Below are 20,756 nucleotides of genomic sequence, written 5' to 3' on the forward strand. Positions count from 1 at the left end.
ATATTTTAGACATTAATGAAATTACATTCCTCTTAGCTGTTGAAAAACCCTTAGATAAAAGTTCCCCATAAAGTAATGAATTGTATCAACACACCACTTAAGAATCTGTCCTATTAAGTGTACCCAAAATTTACACCTGAATTCTTTAGAGAAAAAATGTCTAAATAAATAATGTTAAAGAAAATCCTATTTGTGTACAAGCCCTTCACTCTCAAGTCACTTGACTAAAAATCATTCATTCCCTGTGAGAATTATTGGGAAGTTCTACCTAAAGTTAGTTAGTCATCTCTGATAATTGTAAGTATTCGCGGAACAGTTTTCTGCTGTTTAGAAGATCTGATTTCTGCAGTTTGATTTACATATTACCCATGTTCAATTTTAATTCTGATTTCATCCAGTGGCAGGTATTTACTTAGCTCAGCTATTTGTCCATGATCAGATCTTTTCAGAACTTTATATTCTTCATTCACATCAGCTGAATGTATAATTTATTACTCCTTTTAACTTAACAAGCTTAAAAGGAAAATGCTAGCTTTTATATAAACCATACTTGGAATTTTCTTAATGGCTTTTTACTGCTATTCCTCAGCACAATAATTAGTATGAATATATCTAATACTTTCACTTTTATACAGTTATGTGAAAGTATCCATGTGTAGATTTCAAATGACAATTCCTAATGGTGCTTTCAAACCAAAAACAAAAATATGTACATGTTAACTGACAACAGCTTTCAATTTTACTAATGCTAACATCTACCTCCTGGAAGCTGCTGTCATATTCTTTCTAATGTATGGGAGAGTCGGGACAGTCATTTCCACAATGATAGCCCTTGAAATGTCTTATTTGATCATCATGGTTATTGATGTTTTATTTCTTATCTTTTAAAAATTGGTTCAGATAAAAGAAAATCTGAAGTAGAGCAGAACTAATGATAGTAGCAGAAATACTTATTGAAAACACTAAGTAGAACACTGGAGGTTTCTTACTGATCTTATGAATACTATTGCACCAGTCTATCTCATTAGATGTTACAATTCTAAATAATTATAATTAATGGTAAATAATATAAACCAAATCTGTATATCATGGATTACGATGCCCCAGCAGTTGTCAAATGTCAACATCCATACTCCTTAACTGCATGACTTATGTTGGGGGATGATGGTACTTGCACTCCAATATAACCCACTCCAGCTCCTAGAATTAAATAGGACGATCTCAAAGCTTCCCTCACCACAATTTACTCAATGAAAACAATAGATGGCTAATTAACATTCTAATTCAAAGGAGTTCATTTTATTTCCTTTCTTGTACACATAGTAGTTTTTAGCTACAAGGCTTCATGGAACAAGGAAGCCAGATCTGAGGTAAAAATTGAAAGCAGCTATTCCAGAACTTTTGCAGACTTCAGATCAACAAATCCCACTGCATACTGAGAATCTATAAATATAGATTAGGGTACATGCTTATAAATCTACACAGCTTTCCTTGATTTAAAATTGCAGTCTTCCAGATCAGTTGTAAATGCAATGCCTGTCCAAAATAATTTCATTCAACAGAAGTCTGAGCAACCAAGACACTCTGGTAATCTCAGAGCAAATCATGCTTTCATGTCTTACTTCTAAAAATAGCTTGTAAATTATTTTAAAAATATTATTCTTATTTTACCATGAAAATGACTAGCTTTCTATTTTTATACAAAGAATCAAAACAAGTTTCAAAGATCAAGGGATACACTATTTTCTTTCCAGTGTATGTCCATGTCACATTCACTCCAAAGACTATTCTGCTTGTTTTTTTTATAAAACTATAACTTATAAAATAACCCTGACAAAAATTGTAAGAAATGCATATATGTGGAAGTGCTTCTCTCAAAAGGCTGTAAAAGCCTTCCCTTTGGAAGAAAACCATTCCAACTGTATTTTAATATTAATTAATTAGTGTTTACAAAATATTTTATTTATTCCAAATATTACCTTAATTCTCATGTTTAAACAAGTAAGAACTACATTATAACATTACAAGAACTGATTTAAATTATTAAATAATAATTACATTATTATATTATTATTACATAATGAATAAATTTAATAATTAAAATCAATGAAAATTATAAGAGCTAGTTTGGTCTAGTGGTAAAAGTGCTCGCCTAGAAACTAGGAGACCTGTGAGTTCTAGTCCTGCATAAGGCATGAAAGCTGGGTGGGACATTTTGGGCCAGGTAGTCTCTCTCAGCCCAACACATCTTTCAGGGTTGTTGGTGTGAGGAAAATATGAAGATGAAGGAGTATTAGCTATGTTTGTCACTTTGAGTTATTTGTAAAACTAAGAAATAAAATTTAAAAATCTTAATCTTAATGAGAACCAAGCAGCAGATTAGTTTGCATTAAAACTTCTCAAATGCCATATAGGAGAATCAAGCAATACATAACTAGAACAGTATATTCATCCAGTACTGGTTTCACACATATATAGAAAGGTAAGCATTCATAGCAGAAAGTAAATAACGGGAATTGTTGGATCATGCAATTAACTTTATTTTCAAGTTCTTGCAAGGAATAATAATTGCTCTCAACCAATTCACTAACTGCATCTATTCTACCTATACTCAAAATAGGCTTAAAGTCAAAATTAACAGATAAATTTTGTAAAAGCAAAGCCAGGCTTGATAGGCCTGATGAAATTTCTCAGAAGTTCAAGCCTAATTTGGGACTGAAAGAGATAAAACTATCCTACTTGACTTCCAACAGAGGTAGACCCTCTTCATGTCAGGAAAAACTGTATATTTGATTCCATATAGCAGAGATCCCCAACCTTTTGGGCGCCAGGGACTGGTTCCATGGAGAGAGGTGCGTGGTTTTGTATGGTGCTTGCATCCCGTGAATAGGGCTTTGCTTGTTTGTGCAGACCGATTGCTGGCATGCCATGGACTGGGGGTTGGGGACCGCCACCATACAGGCCATTCTTGGGTTCACACAGATTGTCATTCAAAATTATGTGCCTAATTACATGGAAAACACATATCTATTGTTGAATGTTAAAATGAATTGCCCGAAGGAAATAAAAGTGCTCAAATGAAAAGTCATAATTGTGCTGAGATTCAAACATTTTTCAGAAAAATGTAAGTACCACAAAGATATATTGGACTGGAAATATTTAGGGTCTTCCTGAAGGACAACAAGGGGACAGATTTAGTTTCTTGGAATAACAGATACAGAGACATCTCCATAAATGCACTAAATTAATCTAATAGTTTTCAGTGTAGCTTCAACAGGAATATATGGAGCTGTCATGACGGCTGAACACAGTGGGAATTGTAGCCCTGTTATCTCGAAGCCTTGAACCGAAGAAAGTGAGTGTACATTTTCTATCAGTTAAATGGGTATCAACTGCATATGCCAAGCACATATCACATATAAACCCACTTAAGGTTTTATTCAGCATCAACAATTGTTATTCATTGGAATAAAAATTCTAAACAACTCCACAACTTTTTAAAACTGGTAATAAAATTCATTATATACTGAAATTACAAAAGAGTAAAATATTGTAAATAAAATAAGGAATTATGATATACAGGAATGTAAACAATCTGAATATTGTATATTTGGCTGGGCAATGCTTTATTTCAAAAACAAAGTGTGGTGGTGCACGTGGAAACACAAACTCTGCATCTGTTTGCAAGGGGGCAACTAAGAAATCCTAAGAAAAGATGTGCCTACTAACACGGCTGCATAAGTGTTGCTGTTGTGTTCTCATATGCTCCTAATTGCAGTACAGCCTACTCTGCATGGCTTTCTGACTATTCAGTGTTATAATTTCAAAAGACTATAAAAACTCTCTTACAATCTTCAGTTTAATTATATAAAACATAACTCTTATCTTAATATATCCTTTACTGATGAAAAACGTAAATTTTACCTCACTCCATGCTAATACTGACAAATAATTTGCAGTTTGATAAATTCACTAAATTAGATTAAAATTACACAAAGCAATGTTTATTATTATTCTTACCATCAGGATCTAAATATAGTTTTGGTAGAAAATGCATCTCAAATAAAACAAAATAAAAACAATGATCAGTTTGAAAGCCAACAAGCCAAATTGTTGTTGTTGTAGTATCAAGATTAATATATACCAACAATGTATATCCATGCAGGAATTTTTAATAATTTTTAAAGAAAAATTCAAATTCACTTAACTTGCCTTCTTTGAAGATCTTGTTCCAATAAATTCTGCCAACATCATTTCCACCAAGAAAAATGAGATTGGAAAAAATCAAGAATGTGGTGGATACAGCTGCCATTACTGCATGTAACCGACGAATTCCACTTGGGGATAAAACCCGGTTCTAAAAAGATAAAAATTAAAAGACAGCTTAAAATAAAAGCCCATACAATTTTAATGCTGGATTAACTGAAATCTATTTGTTGTTGCCAGATTAAATATTACAAGGGTGGGGGCAGAGAGTTAAAACATTCCAAAAATAATTTTCAGGTGAAAAACTTTAATCCACAAAGTACACTGGGTTTGTGAATTGTATTTAAATGCTGCTAGTTCTGAAAATTGTGTTTAGATTAGGTTGAATAGTCATTAATCCAAATCAACCATTGTGTGTGTGTGAGAGAGAGAGAGGGAGAAGGAGAGAGGGAGAGAGAGAGAGAGAGAGAGAGAGAGAGAGAGAGAGAGAGAGAGAGAGCGAGCGCTCTACATGGGGTTTTTTCCTCTTTGACAGGAAGCTTACAATATTGTAGCTTTCTTTCTGACAGCAAAAGTCTTATTTTGCTTTTCTGCGTTCTCCTACAGAAGTAGCACTTAACCTTATATACCGCTTCACAGTGTTTTACAGCCCTCTCTAAACGGTTTACAGAACCAGCCTATTGCCCCCAACAATCTGGGTCCTCATTTTACCAACCTCAGAAGGATGGAAGGATGAGTCAACCTTGAGCCGGTGAGACTATAGCCCAGTGATAGTGAACCTTTTAGAGATCGAGTGCCCCAAAACTGGCCATGCCCCTGCTCCACCCTCTACCCCTGCCCCCACCCTGCCTGCCCGCAGGGCCACTCACCTCCTCCAGGGCCCACCGCAAATCACCAAGGCATCCCAGCAGCGCCATGGTGGCCACGCCCTCTCCCCGTGCCCTGCAGCATCAACTGTGCACGATGGGGTGTGAGGGCAGAGTCTTGTCTATGCTGCCAGGCTACCATGTCCTTGGCTGCGCTGCTCTGTGTGGGCCACGCTTGGGGGCGGCTCTCCTCCGGGGGGGCTGCTGATGAAGGGGTCATGGGGGGATGCAAGGCTGGGGCAATGGCAAAGAGGGCTCCGAGTGCCGCCTCTGGCACCAGTGCCAGAGGTTCACCACCACTACTATAGCCGAACAACTGTGTAAGGGAATCACCATTTGAAATTTCTCCTGTTTCTCCTGACACTTTTCCAATACTTGCTTTATTTTTCTTTCACCGAACTGAATGCATTACAGTTTTAATTGATTATTAACTTCTTATTTGATAGAAGATAGCCCTGTATACAATTATCGTCAAATGTTCATATCTGATGTGCTATAGATCTCAAATATGTCTTGATAATATATATTGATTATTAAATATAAATTCATTTTGAATTTTAGGAATACATAAGCCTGTTTCTAATCTACTACATAGTTTTGATAGCAAGAGTCAAATAGTGAAATATTCACTATAACTTGCTTGGGAAGAACTGGCCAAGTTGATATGCTCTGGACCCTCCCCCCCCCCGATGAAACAATGCCATCTAACAGAACCTAGGAAACCTTCCTTCTCTGTCCTTGCAGAAATTCTTGTGGCCCCCATCCCCAGGGCACCCCACAAGCCCCCAAAACCTAGATATATTCCCAGAATTTGGGGGTAGGGTGGATTTGGCCCCCTTAATAGACATGATTTTTATGCTGTTGGATGGATTATCTGTTTAATTAGGTTGTAATATGCATGTTTATATTCTTTGTTGAGAGAGAGGCAATAGAAGCTAAGCTTTACAGAACTGGCATTATGAGAGGTCCCAGTCTGTAGTCTTAGTGCCATAAGCAGTAATAACTATTTATTCATGTTTAAATATTAAAAGATAATTTAACTTTGGCCAATTTTAATAATTGCCTTGATGATGAAAAGTTTATATGACAGCAAACGTGCTCTTAAACATTTAAAAATGGCAAAGAGCACAAATAGCTGTTTTAAATAAAAATAAGCATATTGATGTTTTAAACGGTGATGAAAATGGAAGGCTTAGGATCTCATAGAAAAGAAACACATGAGTATAACAATTTGCTTTGAAATGTGGAATGTCCGCAGTTCTTGGAAGTCTATCTACAGCATAACTCGGCAACGCTTGGATGAGAAATGGTAGCGAATATTTGGCTATGGAGCCTTTTCATGAAAACAAACTGAATGCAACCTGAAATTTAAGCAACGGATGTGCCTGGCTGGTAGAAAAGATCCTGCATATATCATCTGCCAATTTCTGAGAAAGGGCTCAAAAGGGCTATGCTTAATGATATGACAGAATACAAATTCCTTTCATAGTTTTCCAGGAACTCCATGAACAGCAGAAAAGGCAGCCTCTGGGGGAAAAGTAGGATTTCTTATGTTGTTTTAATATCAAATTCTAAGGTAAAAAATGAATGGCAACCGGACTATGGTACTCTTGTGAGTGAAAACTACACATTATCTTTCATCAGATAGAAATTCATCTTTCTGTCTCCTATGCCTTGTATTGTTATGATCCCATATTTGGGGATATTGGTTATTCCCATGTAAGAATATTTTGTGATATCTAGCAACCACTAACAAGGGAAAGAGAAGACAAATCCAGGCACTTATTATCAGCTGACAAAATGTGATCCACATTTTGTGTTTTATAATAAAGATTTTTTCTCCATAGGAACCTGGAATGTAAGATCCATGAATCAAGGCAAGCTAGACGTAGTCAAAAAAGAGATGACAAGACTGAACATCGACATATTAGGAATCAGCGAACTAAAATAGACAGGAATGGGTGAATTTAACTCAGATGACCATCAGATATACTACTATGGGCAAGAATCCCTCAGAAGAAATGGAGTAGCCTTCATAGTCAATAAAAGAATAGGAAAAGCAATACTGGAATACAATCCCCAAAATGACAGAATGATCTCAATTCGAATCCAAGGCAAACCATTCAATATCACAATAATCCATATCTATGCCCCAACCACTGGTGCTGAAGAAGATGAAATTGACCGGTTCTATGAAGCCCTACAGCACCTTATAGAATTAACACCAAAAAATGATGTCCTTATCATCATGGGGGATTGGAATGCTAAGGTAGGAAGCCAAAAGATAACCGGAATAACAGGCAAGTTTGGCCTTGGAGTACAAAATGAAGCAGGGCACAGGCTAATAGAATTTTGTCAAGAGAATACGATGGTCATAACAAACACTCTTTTCCAACAACCCAAGAGACGGCTCTACACATGGACATCACCAGACAGTCAACATAGAAATCAGATTGACTATGTGCTCTGCAGCCAAAGATGGAGAAGCTCTATACAGTCAGTAAAAACAAGACCAGGAGCTGACTGTGGCTCAGATCATGAGCTTCTCGTTGCAAAATTTAGGCTTAAATTTAAAAAAGTAGGGAAAAGCACTAGGCCACTCAGGTATGAACTAAATCATATTCCTAATGAATATACAGTAGAGGTGACAAATAGATTTAAGGAATTAGATCTGATAGACAGAGTGCCTGAAGAACTATGGATGGAAGTTCGCAACATTGTACAAGAGGTAGCAACTAAAACCATCCCAAAGAAAAAGAAATGCAAGAAAGCAAAATGGCTGTCTGAGGAAGCTTTGCAAATAGCTGAGGAAAGAAGGGAAGCGAAAGGCAAAGGAGAAAGAGAAAGATACACCCAATTGAATGCAGAATTCCAGAGAGTAGCTAGAAGAGATAAGAATGCCTTCTTAAATGAACAGTGCAAAGAAATAGAAGAAAACAACAGAATAGGGAGGACCAGAGATCTCTTCAAGAAAATTGGAGATATGAAGGGAACGTTTCATGCAAAGATGGGCATGATAAAGGACCAAAATGGCAGGACCTAACAGAGGCAGAAGAGATTAAGAAGAGATGGCAAAACTACACAGAAGAACTATACAAGAATGAGCTTAACATCCCAGATAACCACAATGAGATGGTCACTGACCTCGAACCAGACATCCTAGAATGTGAAGTGAAATGGGCCTTAGAAAATCTGAGCAACAACAAAGCTAGTGGAGGTGACAGTATTCCAGCTGAGCTATTCAAAATCTTAAAAGACGATGCAGTAAAAGTGCTACACTCAATTTGCCAGCAAATTTGGAAAACTCAACAGTGGCCACAGGATTGGAAAAGGTCAGTTTACATTCCAATTCCAAAGAAAGGCAATGTCAAAGAATGTTCAAACTATCGCACCATTGCACTCATTTCACATGCTAGTAAAGTTATGCTTAAAATCCTACAAGCTAGACTCCAGCAGTATGTGGATCGAGAACTACCAGAAGTACAGGCAGGATTTCGAAGAGGCAGAGGAACTAGAAATCAAATTGCCAACATACGCTGGATCATGGAGAAAGCTAGGGAGTTCCACAAAAACATCTACTTCTGCTTCATTGACTATGCTAAAGCCTTTGATTGTGTGGATCACAACAAATTGTGGCAAGTTCTTAAAGAGATAGGAATACCAGACCATCTTATTTGTCTCTTGAGAAACCTATATGCTGGGTCAAGAAGCAACAGTGAGAACTGGACACAGAACCACTGATTGGTTCAAAATTGGAAAAGGAGTCCGGCAAGGCTGTATACTGTCGCCCTGCCTATTTAACTTATATGCAGAGCACATCATGAGAAAGGCAGGGCTAGATGAATCAAAAGTTGGAATTAAGATTGCCGGGAGAAATATCAACAACCTAAGATATGCAGATGATACCACGCTAATGGCAGAAAGTGAAGAGGAACTAAAGAGCCTCTTGATGCGGGTGAAGAAGGAGAGTGCAAAAGTTGGCTTGAAACTCAACATTAAGAAAACCAAAATCATGGCATCCGGCCCTCTTAATTCCTGGCAAATAGATGGGGAAGAAATGGAGGTAGTGACAGATTTTATTTTTCTGGGTTCCAAGATCACCTCAGATGGGGACTGCAGCCAAGAAATTAAAAGACACTTGCTCCTGGGGAGGAAAGCTATGGCAAATTTAGACAGCATACTAAAAAGCAGAGACATCACCCTGCCAACAAAAGTGCGTATAGTCAAGGCCATGGTTTTCCCAGTTGCAATGTATGGCTGTGAAAGTTGGACCATAAGAAAGGCTGAGCGCCAAAGAATTGAGGCCTTTGAACTATGGTGCTGGAGAAGATTCCTGCGAGTCCCTTGGATTGCAAGGCGTTCAAACCGGTCAGTCCTAGAAGAGATCAACCCCGACTACTCTTTAGAAGGCCAGATCCTGAAGTTGAAACTCAAATACTTTGGCCACCTAATGAGAAGGAAGGACTCACTGGAGAAGGGCCTAATGCTGGGAAAGATTGAGGGCAATAGAAGAAGGGGACGACAGAGAATGAGATGGCTGGATGGAGTCACTGAAGCAGTAGGTGTGAACTTAAATGGACTCCAGAAGATGGTAGAGGACAGGAAGACCTGGAGGAACATTGTCCATGGGGTTGCGATGGGTCGGACACGACTTCGCAATTAACAACAACAACAACAACATTATCAGCTATTGCTGCATCCTAGCCAAGAAGAGAGAAGCAGTCCAGTTTACACAGGATAGCTGTGCAGTATCTTGCCACATCAGTGACTTAAGGATACGGCCGTTCATTCATCCAAGGATGCCTCACTATAGACACTAATTGCATAACTGGAACCTTAGTTCTGCTGAGATGGCCAGTTCTTAAATTAAATGTTTTTTTGTTTCTGCTTCTTTATAGAGCAATTAATTAGTATATGGATAGCAATCTACATCAGTACAAGGCCACCTGGCTTTCCATGTACTGGCAAAATATTGTGACCATAAAAATCTCAGTTGTGCAACAACATCAGTCCTACCTGCTTTTGCTTTGCACAAGAACTGTAACATCATGATTTTCTCAATCACTGTGCTAAATTTAGCTGAGTTTCTCCAGCTGTCACATTTCAAATACACATGCTGATTTTTCTTCCAAATCCTGAACAGATATTTATAACAACATTGATATATCAGTAGTAATGCTAATTACAGTAATTTTTTTAACAAATTGTAAAAAGAAAAATGTGTTTGAATGTGACATGAAGTTAGGGCAGGACATTTTAAATTAATTCATAAAGATACCCTTTAACATAACTTCTAGGATTCCATGTTTCATACATGACAAACATAAACATTTTTGCAATATTTGAATATTAGTTCTGCCTAGGTTACCAGAGAAGAAGTAGTAATTGACCAGTAATTAGGGATAATTGATCATAGAGCAAAAATAAAACTCTCTGCATTTTTCAGAGTCTACAACCTCTCTGTTCATTTTGGTGGGAGGTTTGTTAAAATTCAATCTATAAGTAGTCCTCGACTTACAACATGTTACAATGGCACTGAAAAAAGTGACTTGTGAACACTTTTCACACTTGCAACCGTTGCATCATCCTCATGGCCATGTGAACAAAATTCAGATGCTTGGCAACTGACTCATATTTATGACGGTCGAAGTGAACTGGGATCGTGTGATCACCTTTTGCCACCTTTTGCCAAGCAAAATAAATGGAGAAGCCAGATAAACTTAACAACAGTGTCACTAAGTTAACAACTGCAGTGATTCACTTAACAACTGTGGCCATAAAGGTCGTAAAATGGGGCAAAAGTTTAACAACTGTTTCACTTAGCAACAGAAATTTTGGGCTCCATTGTGATCGTATGTCTTGGATTACCTGTACTACAAATATTGCCTTTTGGATGATCAAGCCCAATGCAGAGAAAGCAAACGAAATACTGAAAGATATTTAGCATCTTAATCATCTGTTGGGCTGCAAAAGCTGCCATTTTGATGAGCATGAACTTTGTAGAAGAGAGGGCTATCAATCATTAGCATAAATACTTAAACTAGAACAGTGATGGCGAACCTTTTAGAGACTGAGTGCCCAAACTGCAACCCAAAACCCACTTATGTATCACCGGGTGCTGGGGGGTGTGGCCCACTGGGTGGGCATGGCTGTGGTGGTCATGGCAGACTGGGTGGGTGTGGCCAAGGTGGGCATGGCCACCTCAATGTTGCTCATGGGGAAGGATGCCTGTGGGGACTGGGCAGGGTTGGGGGAGATCCAGAGGGTCTCTGTCAGGTGGGACAGTAGGCAGGAGGCTCATCCTGCACATGAGATGAGGTGAGGCGAGGCAGGGCGGGGGTGCCACTGTGCAGAGCAAGGCGAGGCAGGGGCTGGAGTGGCTGCTGCCTGACACCATCAGCCTCCGCACACAGGCCAGCGAGCGCATGGGGGCTGACAGTGTCTGTCAGCAGCCACAGCCTGCCGGCCCCTCGACTGGTGCACTCTGGGGCTCCGCAGCCCACTGCCAGCAGTTCAGAGAAGCTGTCTCTCAGCTGGATGGACGGCCGACAGCTAAGGAGGTGATGCAGGGTCATGTCTGGGAAAAAGAGCATGCAAGGCCAAGAGGGATGGGATGGGGTGAGGGAAACCAGCCGGGCTGGGATGCATCCAGCCATGTCGGACCTGAGCAAGTTAGCAGGGGGCTGGTTTAAGAGGGATGGTTGCCATCTCCGGAGCATGATGCACGTGCCCACAGAGAGGGCTCTGACTGCCGCCTCTGGTACGCGTGCCATAGGTTCGCCACCACTGCACTAGAACAATCAATTCTAGGTGGGCTTTTGACAAAAAGGTCCTCTGATAAGATAGTACCATATTCAAATCTTACTTTTGAACATATTACTTTACTAGCATAATGGGTGTATCTCAGGGTGTATCTCAAAAAGCTAAGCACATAGGACCTGTTTAGAAATTGGATTGGAGGATTCCCATGACTATAGGCTATCATCAGATCTCAAACAACATTTCAGAAGAAGGCAATAGTAAACCACACATACATTTTTGCCAAGAAAAGTACATGCATCTGTCCAAAAAATCACCATGAGTTGAAGTCAGCTTGAAGGACAATGCATTTTATAATACAACATAACAATGCATTACAGTACAAAACTGTTGACGGGAGAAAAAAAAAGGATTGAATTGAAATGATATATGTCATGAATTTCATACAGGAAACAAGAGATAAAGGGTAAGCAGCTGTATCTTCACCGACATATAAGTGCAGCAAATTATTTTACCATAACCAAAGTATTCTGTGAAGTTTTGATACATCTTTCTTTGTTTAACCCAGTGATTCTCAACCTTTCTAATGCCGTGACCCTCTTATACAGTTTCCCATGTTGTGGTGACCCCCAAGTGGGTGTGGCCACCAATAAGAGGGGTTAGGACAGCTAGGGAAAAGGGAAAAAAATGGTGGACAGCATGGTTTGGCGACCCCCGTGAAATGGTCATTCGACCCCAAATGGGGTCCCGACCCACAGGTTGAGAACCACTGGTTTAACCAAACATACTTACCGTATTTTCCGGTGTATAAGACGACTTTCTAAACCCTGAAAATCTTCTCAAAAGTCGGGGGTCATCTTATATGCCGGAATATATGGGTAGCTGTTCTCTGAATTTAAAACCAATCTGCCCCCTAGTGGCCAGCCCTATTTTATTTTTACAGAAATAAGCACTAACAGGACAAAGCTTTCTAGCAGCAAAGGAATGGAGCTCCTATTGTGCTCATCTATAAACAGAAATTCAATATTGTACTGTATTTTCTGGCGTATAAGACGACTTTCTAAACCCTGAAAATCTTCTCAAAAGTTGGGGGTCGTCTTATCTCCCAGTTGCCTTATACGCCGGAATATACAGTAGATAATAAACTATCAAGTTGATTAAAGGCATATTATAATAGTAATGATATATTTAAAAACTTTCTGTTAATTTGGTACTGGTGTAACTGCTTTCAAAAGTAGTTTGAAAGGGTGCAGAAGAGACCCTATTTGCATGCTTACAATGTAAGCTTTCCCTATAATTTTTTTTCTGATCCCAAAATCAGCCAATTCCTGCATCTGTATCTATTATAAGACAAAGGCATAGCTTTTTTCCCTCTAAAACAGAAACATGAAGTTTACCATTAGAGTATTTTTAGCTGAGATGAATTTCAGCCTTACATAACTCATTTTCATGCAGCTTTGCGTGTTGCTCACTTTTTACATAACTTGTTGAAGGCAACTTGTCAATTACAGAATTTCTTCTGTCAGTGGGCATAAAAGGAGCACTTTCCCACTGCAACCCTTTACCATGCTTGCTGAAAATCTGGTAGACTTCTCTAAATAATAATAATAATAATAATAATAATAATAATAATAATAGTAGTAGTAGTAGTAGTAGTAATAGTAGTAGTAGTAGTAGTAGTAGTAGTAGTAGTAGTAGTAATAGGCGCCTTGGGTGCAATTCCAAAACAATTGGAGCACCACTTGAATACCATTAGTCAAATTCTCCATTAGTCAATTGCAAAAGGCAGCTTACTAGTAACTGCTTCCATCTTGCGATGATACCTGTAATACCATCAAACATCCACATCTGCCTATCCCAGCTCCTTGGTAAGGACTTGATAGGTAGACAAAAATGCCAAATCCAGCCTGAACATCTGGCTGACTATGCGATGATCAATAACAACAACAACAACAACAACAACAACAACAACAACAACAATAATAATAATAATAATAATAATAATAAAGTTGGAAGGGACCTTTGAGGTCATCTAGTCCAACCCCCTGCTCAGGCAGGAAACCCTATACCATTTCAGACAAATGGCTGTCCAGCCTCTTCTTAAAAACTCCCAGTGTTGGAGCATCCACAACTTCTGGAGGCAGATTTTTCCAATGATTAATTGTGGAACCTAAATTCTCATAGATTGTTTTGGCAACAGAGTGGCTATTGGTGAAAAAAGAATAGTTATTTCTTGATTCTGCTGGGGAAAAAAAGAAATGCAAAAATAGCACTGAATTCCTTTGGGTGTCATTTGTGGGTACTCTTCCTAGGCTGCTTGATATTTTACAGTGATGTATTCCTTTGCTAATTCCCACTTCACTCTAGCTTCACCTCATCTCCAGTTTTTCAGCCACTATCCAGGGAATTACTGCTTGTAGCACCATGCGACTGTTTCTTCTTCAATTCTAAGCCAGGATTAAGCAGTTCACCGCAGAGAAATAGGAGAATAAGAACGAAGGCCTAACCTGCCAGCCATCAGATTTTCCATTAACACTTGCTCCTTGTTTCTTTCACAAGCCAAAGATGCTGATTGATCACCTACACCATTAAGCAGTATCTACAAGTTTAAAAATTATTAAACAGAGATCCGTTTTACAACTTTTCAAACATTTCAAGAGCAAAATAAATTGTTGCTATAATTTATTATTCCTGGTCTTTCTCAATGGCTGTGGTCATGTAGCATGACTGATAGAATCAGCCCTCTCCACATTCAATAGGCTGATTGTGGTTGCCTAGAATCATATGAGCAATATGACAAAGCCAAAAACTCAGGCAACTAAAGTGTAACCATTTTCCATGTCCTCCAATTACTTCTAAGGAGATTAGGAGGTTCTTATATCCTGTCTTGTTTCTTCCAACATCCTCCCCCCGCCCAAAACCACTCCCTTTAATAGTTTGACAGGGTCAGCATTACTGCAAACAGAACTTTTCATTCACATTCTTCTCATTCAAACTACTACAGGTACTACTCTTCATTTAGTGATTACAATTGGGACTGGTAACTCAGTTATTAAGTGAAAGTTATGATCTTACTTTAGTTTTCCTTTGCTTTACAGACCTATGAAGGTCATAAATGCAAGGATTAGTTGTACAGCTACTTTTTCATTACCATCATAACTATGGATGCTTATTGAACAAGTTCAAGTTGGAAGTTCAAGCTGGGACAGAGGAGAGTAGGAGCATATATTTCAGAGTTTTAAGTTATTCACTAGTGATGTAGAGTAGAATAACTTAGCACTAATTGAGCACTTCAGAGAAAGGCTGGTTAATGAACTGACAGACAAGCTTGTGAGGCAAGGAACCCAAAATACCCTGGATGAGCTTTTTCTACATTGTGTAAGTATGGATGGCCAGCTGGAAGAATTCAGATAAGGGAGAAACCCAATCTAGCATGGGAGAACAGCCAGGGGGAGAACCAAAGAAAAAGGGAGCATGGACTATGCTATTACTGTGGGGCCCGTGGACACATAGCTAGATCATGCCCAATAAAAACAGCAGTGATAGTCACAATAATAAGATGCAGAACTTGTAAATCAATGGAATACAAAGCCTGCAAATGACTAGTTCACTCCCAGACAGCGGCTGAGGAAAACCTCACCATTCTCCCCTCTCCAGAGCTCCAAAAGGAGGCCATCCACCATTTGAAGAGAACCAAGAACATTAAGTAAGCAAGCATATTTAATTATTTCTATTATTGTTACTTCAGATTCTGGGCAGAAAGTAGAACTTTCTGCTCTTGTAGACGCTGGTAAAAACGTAAAGCATTTTACTCCGGTAATCATTGCCAATTATAGGGGCTGGTGCTCATCTCCATTTCAAGGCCATTGAGCCAGTGCTGTCCGAAGACATATCCATAGTCATGTGACCAGCATGATGTCATGGAGTGCTGTTACCTTCCCACCGAAGTGGCACCTATTTATCTACTTGCATTTGTATGCTTTACAATTGCTAGGTTGGCAGGAACTGGAGCGAGGATAGGACCGTCACACGAAGCTTGGGTCTCAAACTTGAGCTGTCAGCTTTCCAGCTGACAAGCTCAGTGTCTTAACCACTGAGCCATCCTAAACTAGTTCCCTATTCAAGCCCTAGACTGCCCAATGACTGTAGAAACTGGCAGTTGCTAAAGGCAAGACTGGTCCTACACCACGTAGTTCCTTTGCAAATGACAATCAAAAATTATACAGAACACATATCACTTTATGTAATTGCTTCCTCCATTACAGTGCTAGTTCCATAGTTTCATTTTTGGTTAGGAGAAAAGCAGTTCTAAAAAGCATTTAAGCTGGTCAGGATGCTTTCAGAAAACACACTTCAGATTTAATCCCAAACTCAGATATGATTTCTAGAAACATGAAAAAGAATTAACTTACAATAAAATTATGGACAATTGGAAAAGAAACAATCCTCTTCACTCCATTTTCAGTTGTTACTCCAAGCCAATTAAGCACAGCCCAGGACCAAAGATAGCTGTGGCTTCCATGCCAGTAGCTTACAAAAGCAAATGTGATGGCAGTCGAAAGCACCATCTTAAACATGCTGCAATGAGATCCTCCCATTGGGACGTAAATATACCTGCCAGAGAAATTAAAAATAGAAGTAATTAGGACTTCATTGAAAACCTGGAAGATACAAGCTTTCCAAGAGTTGCTTGTTTTTATTAATGATAAAGTTTTGTCTTGACTAATTATATTTGCTATCCACTGTAGTTTCTCAGGCAGAGAGGATCATAACATTTTTAACAAATGTAAAAACATTTTTTCCTGCAGAAGATGTGCCACCAAATTCATGCCTTATATCATTTTCAGTGGACCCACAACTGATCTGTGAACTATTTGTTTCTTGTTTGGAAAAGTGGAGGTAAAATCCAATCTTTGTTTTTATGAGAAAAGTTCTTTTTAAGTATACTTTCTTATTTTCAATGAAGATTTACACTCAGCAGCCACTTTTTCTTGTTTGCTGGTAATTTCTGCCTGTTTTCCAACACCTCTCTCCCTCTTCTCTACAGCATCCTTTGCATGAATATTCCAACGAAAATTAATTCTTTTATCCAAGTCCTAGAAATTACACAATCTCTTTTATTACAAATAATTCAAACAGTTTTTAAATGGATTTTTAAAAATATTATTTTTTCATTAGTGCGGTATATATACTTCAGATTTGGACTAGATTATGAAAATGCAGAATTAAGAGTTTTCTCTTTCTGTAACTAATCAAGGATCCTGATAACATGGCATTCTACATTTTCTTAGTCTTAAAACAAATTGGCAAGAAGAATGGCAAAAGTGGGATAACTATGTAGCACAATGACTATAGGATACAGGGAAAGTTAAAAAGAGTGAAATAGTGACACAAGACTACTGTATTTGCAATGCACACTCCTTTTTTTTTAGAGTAGGAAATTAACCATATTTATATTTACAGAAAGAAGATACAAGTCCAACTATATGAAACACCCTACCAAACATCAAAAACATTTCGGAAGCAGTGGAACACAGCTTCCAAGATCTGCAAGTGGGCATCACACACCGCCCAGAAGCTACCATAAGAGGACAAATCATGCATTGCAAAGATCGCTTGGAGATGGGAGATACTTCTAAAGTAATCTACCAGATCCCCTGCATGGATTGCCCATGACATGTAGGACAGATGGGGAGGAAGCTAACCATCAGATTGCAAGCGAGTGGCCATATAAGGAGATCCAGTCTCATTGGTAACCTCACATTGCAATGAAAAGAACTTACATTCAATTTTGCAGCTACTAAGATTGTTGGCTGAGCAGGTACAAAGTTAGCCAGGGAAATGATTGAAGCCTGGGAAAGGGGCCTTTGTCTGTCAACAGGAGTGCTGATTTACCACCAGCTTACAAGATACTTAGGAGCCGAGCACTTGGTAGCACAAGGAAAAAACAGCCAAGGACTTAATAGCCAGCCATCAATATCAACAAATCAACAAATAAAAAGCCACACACAACCAGGCACCACATAAATACTACACATAGAATAGTCCAAAGCACATATTCTGGTATAGAGAAGTTTCCTGAGGATGGGCTCCAGTATGAGTCTGAAAGCTCAGCACACTAAATCTCTGGCCCTCGTCCCTGACCCAGACTGGATCCTGCAATATTATCCTGGGACACGTATATTTGCCTTCATTCATGAAAATAGTTTTTTAAAAGCGGAGCAGATAGTCTGGTCAGCAGCAAGAAAGATATCCATGAAGACATTGGCATAAATGGTTGCCTACATATTGTAATGGTGCTCAGGTCAATTATTTACAAAATCCTTTTTTAAACAATTGTAGATATATCTTTTCAAGGCCATATATTAGTATTTTTCCCTCCACAGTACTGGGAGGCAGATATAATAAGATTCTATACCTAGAAAGACTCTGTCAGTGTGGAAAGTGGGAAGTAGAATCAATAGCTCACATGTTTCTAAGCTGCCTATTCTGTGAGCAAGTCAGGCACTGAAGTAAAACTCCCTATATTAAAAGGTATAAAGGGCAGTCTACAGAACTTTTTCTTTACCCGTTAATAATGCACCACAAGTTGCAAGTTTTGTTCTGAAGCCATACAGCAAGCTTACCAAGGCAAAATGCTATCTTTTGTCTCACTTTAATGTTATATACTATAAAGTTGTTTACTTCCTCCATTTTATTTCTTCTATTTTATTCATATATGCACCCAAAGACTGTAAAGTAGCAAACAGAGTATATATCTTTTATAAAGAATGTTTTATGGCTTTAGTTAACTAAATCAGCTCATCAGATTTTATGTCTAAAAAAATTTTGCTATCTTAAATCTACATAAATTATCTATGCTGTATGTAAATGGATATTTTGCTGTATTTTTCTCTTTCTACTGGTTACTTAGCTGTAATAAATTTTGTTATGTTGTGTTCCTACTCCTGAGTCAAAAATAAAGTATGAACATCAAGCTCTCCCACTGATGATCCAGTTAATTTTTTCTCAAACTTAGGAAGGACAGCTCCTTCTTGAAGTATGATTACATATTTGAAAAGTAAATATGCTAAATGTTATGCATTTTTGCATCAGTATAGGGATTTCAAGCCCGCTAAGGTTAATGGAAGTTTTTAATGCTGCAAGCGCTAGCTAGTAGAGTAAATCCCTCAGAAACAATCTTGGTTCTTAAATGATCATTCATGTTCATTATTTTCCATGAAAAACATATTCTAACGATAGCAAGAATTAGCCTGCTTAACATCAGAGAACAGCACTGCTATTAGTGCACTGATGAAACTATACCTGGGAATAGGCTAAAAATGACAGCTTTAATTAAAAACTGTATTTTCAATTATAGTCCAGTTTATATGTCATTGACTAGTGACTTCTCAGAGGAAAAAGGATCCATTTTCAGACTTTTTACTGTCTAATATAAGTAGTTGGTTAATTGTGCAGGCTTAATTTTATTTTGTTTAAAAATGTAGAGGTGAATCCTTAGGGGGAGGTGGGTAAATTACTGCCAAGAGCCACATGATAAATGCCATTACACTGAAAATAAAGACTGATAAAGGACTGGATCCAGTCTAAAGACACTGAAAGCAAATTTTGCATAACTTGTGCAGAGTTAATTGAGTAAACCTAGCTACAGATTTAAACTTAATAGTTCTTACCCAAGTTATCAAAACAATGCACATTTTTCTGTCAACAAATGGTATATACATGATATAGTCTAGAAGCTAAAGTAGGTTCACACATAAATTCAGCAAATCAGAGTCACAATATTTGCAATATAATTCCACATATTACATTGAACCTTTTTGGGAGATATGATATAATTCTGTTCATATTTTTTATTTATTTATAAAAATCATACTAGTCATAATTATAGTGTATATACTTGTAAATTTATATTTCCTATTAAACACACACATACAGTATATGTATTCTTCATACGAACTTCACTGAAAGGACAAATTTATTTTGAAATCTAATATTATGACTGCTAACATTTAAAAATACAAGCCAATTCTTCCAAGTGTTGTGATGACAGAGTATGTGTGATATTGTAAAAAATGGTATGGTAAATACAGTAATTGAACTATAATGATTCATAATGTATATTGTTTTATCACTTTCTGTATAAATGTACACATATATATACCCATACCCACATATTCTTTGACTAATTATGTGTCATCCACTCTACATGTTCACTCTTACTGATTTTCTCCATGATGATTTGTCCCTAACCTTCCATTGGTCTTCCAATGATGCCCTCATAGCCTCTGTAACCAAGTCCACCAACTTTGCTGCTGGTCACCCATTTCTCTTTCTGGCCACCTTTCCTGGGATTAGAGCCTTCTCTAAGGAGCCAGGTCTTCACATAATGTGTATAAAACCTACATATTTGTATTTATCTAAATAAAAACCATGATGCCAATTTAAAATGTAATTGTAATGCCTGTTTTAGGGACACAAAAATAATAAGCATTTTAAAGTGTTAATTGAAAATGAGACTAGAATTTGTCCCGATTGCCTATACCAGGGATAGGCAACCTTGGCTCTTTTATGACTCGTGGACTTCAACTCCCAGAATTCCTGAGCCATGCTGAGGGGGAAGGAAGAGTTTCAAAGCTGAGCCAAGCTGGCTCAGGAATTCTGGGAGCTGAAGTCCACGAGTCATGAAGAGGCTATAGTTCCCCCATGCTGGCTCAGGAATTCTGGGAGTTGAAGTCCATGAGTCATGAAGAGGCTATAGTTCCCCCATGCTGGCTCAGGAATTCTGGGAGTTGAAGTCCATGAGTCATAAAAAAGCCAAGGTTGCCCACCCTGGCCTATACCAAACAACTACACTGCTTCCTTTTCAAAACTGGGCAGCTTTTTAAGTCATCTTAAAATCCCAGTGGTGGGATTCAGCTGGTT

At 38.2% G+C, this 20,756-nt stretch overlaps 1 protein-coding gene across 1 annotated transcript in view; it reads right to left on the reverse strand.

The window, feature by feature from the left end:
• Positions 1 to 2,130: 2,130 nt before the first annotated feature.
• Positions 2,131 to 20,756, reverse strand: part of HHAT (hedgehog acyltransferase) — a 110,842-nt gene continuing 92,216 nt past the window's right edge. The window contains exons 10-11 of the mRNA XM_039347668.1: positions 16,244 to 16,445; positions 2,131 to 4,357 (exon numbers count right to left, since the gene is read on the reverse strand). Of these exons, the coding sequence (XP_039203602.1) occupies positions 4,172 to 4,357; positions 16,244 to 16,445 (388 nt within the window). The 3' untranslated portion in view covers positions 2,131 to 4,171. The remainder of the gene's footprint in view (positions 4,358 to 16,243; positions 16,446 to 20,756) is intronic.

Source organism: Crotalus tigris, unplaced genomic scaffold, assembly GCF_016545835.1.
Source record: "Crotalus tigris isolate CLP2741 ecotype Arizona unplaced genomic scaffold, ASM1654583v1 scf7180000018097.2503214, whole genome shotgun sequence".
Lineage (NCBI taxonomy): Eukaryota > Metazoa > Chordata > Lepidosauria > Squamata > Viperidae > Crotalus > Crotalus tigris.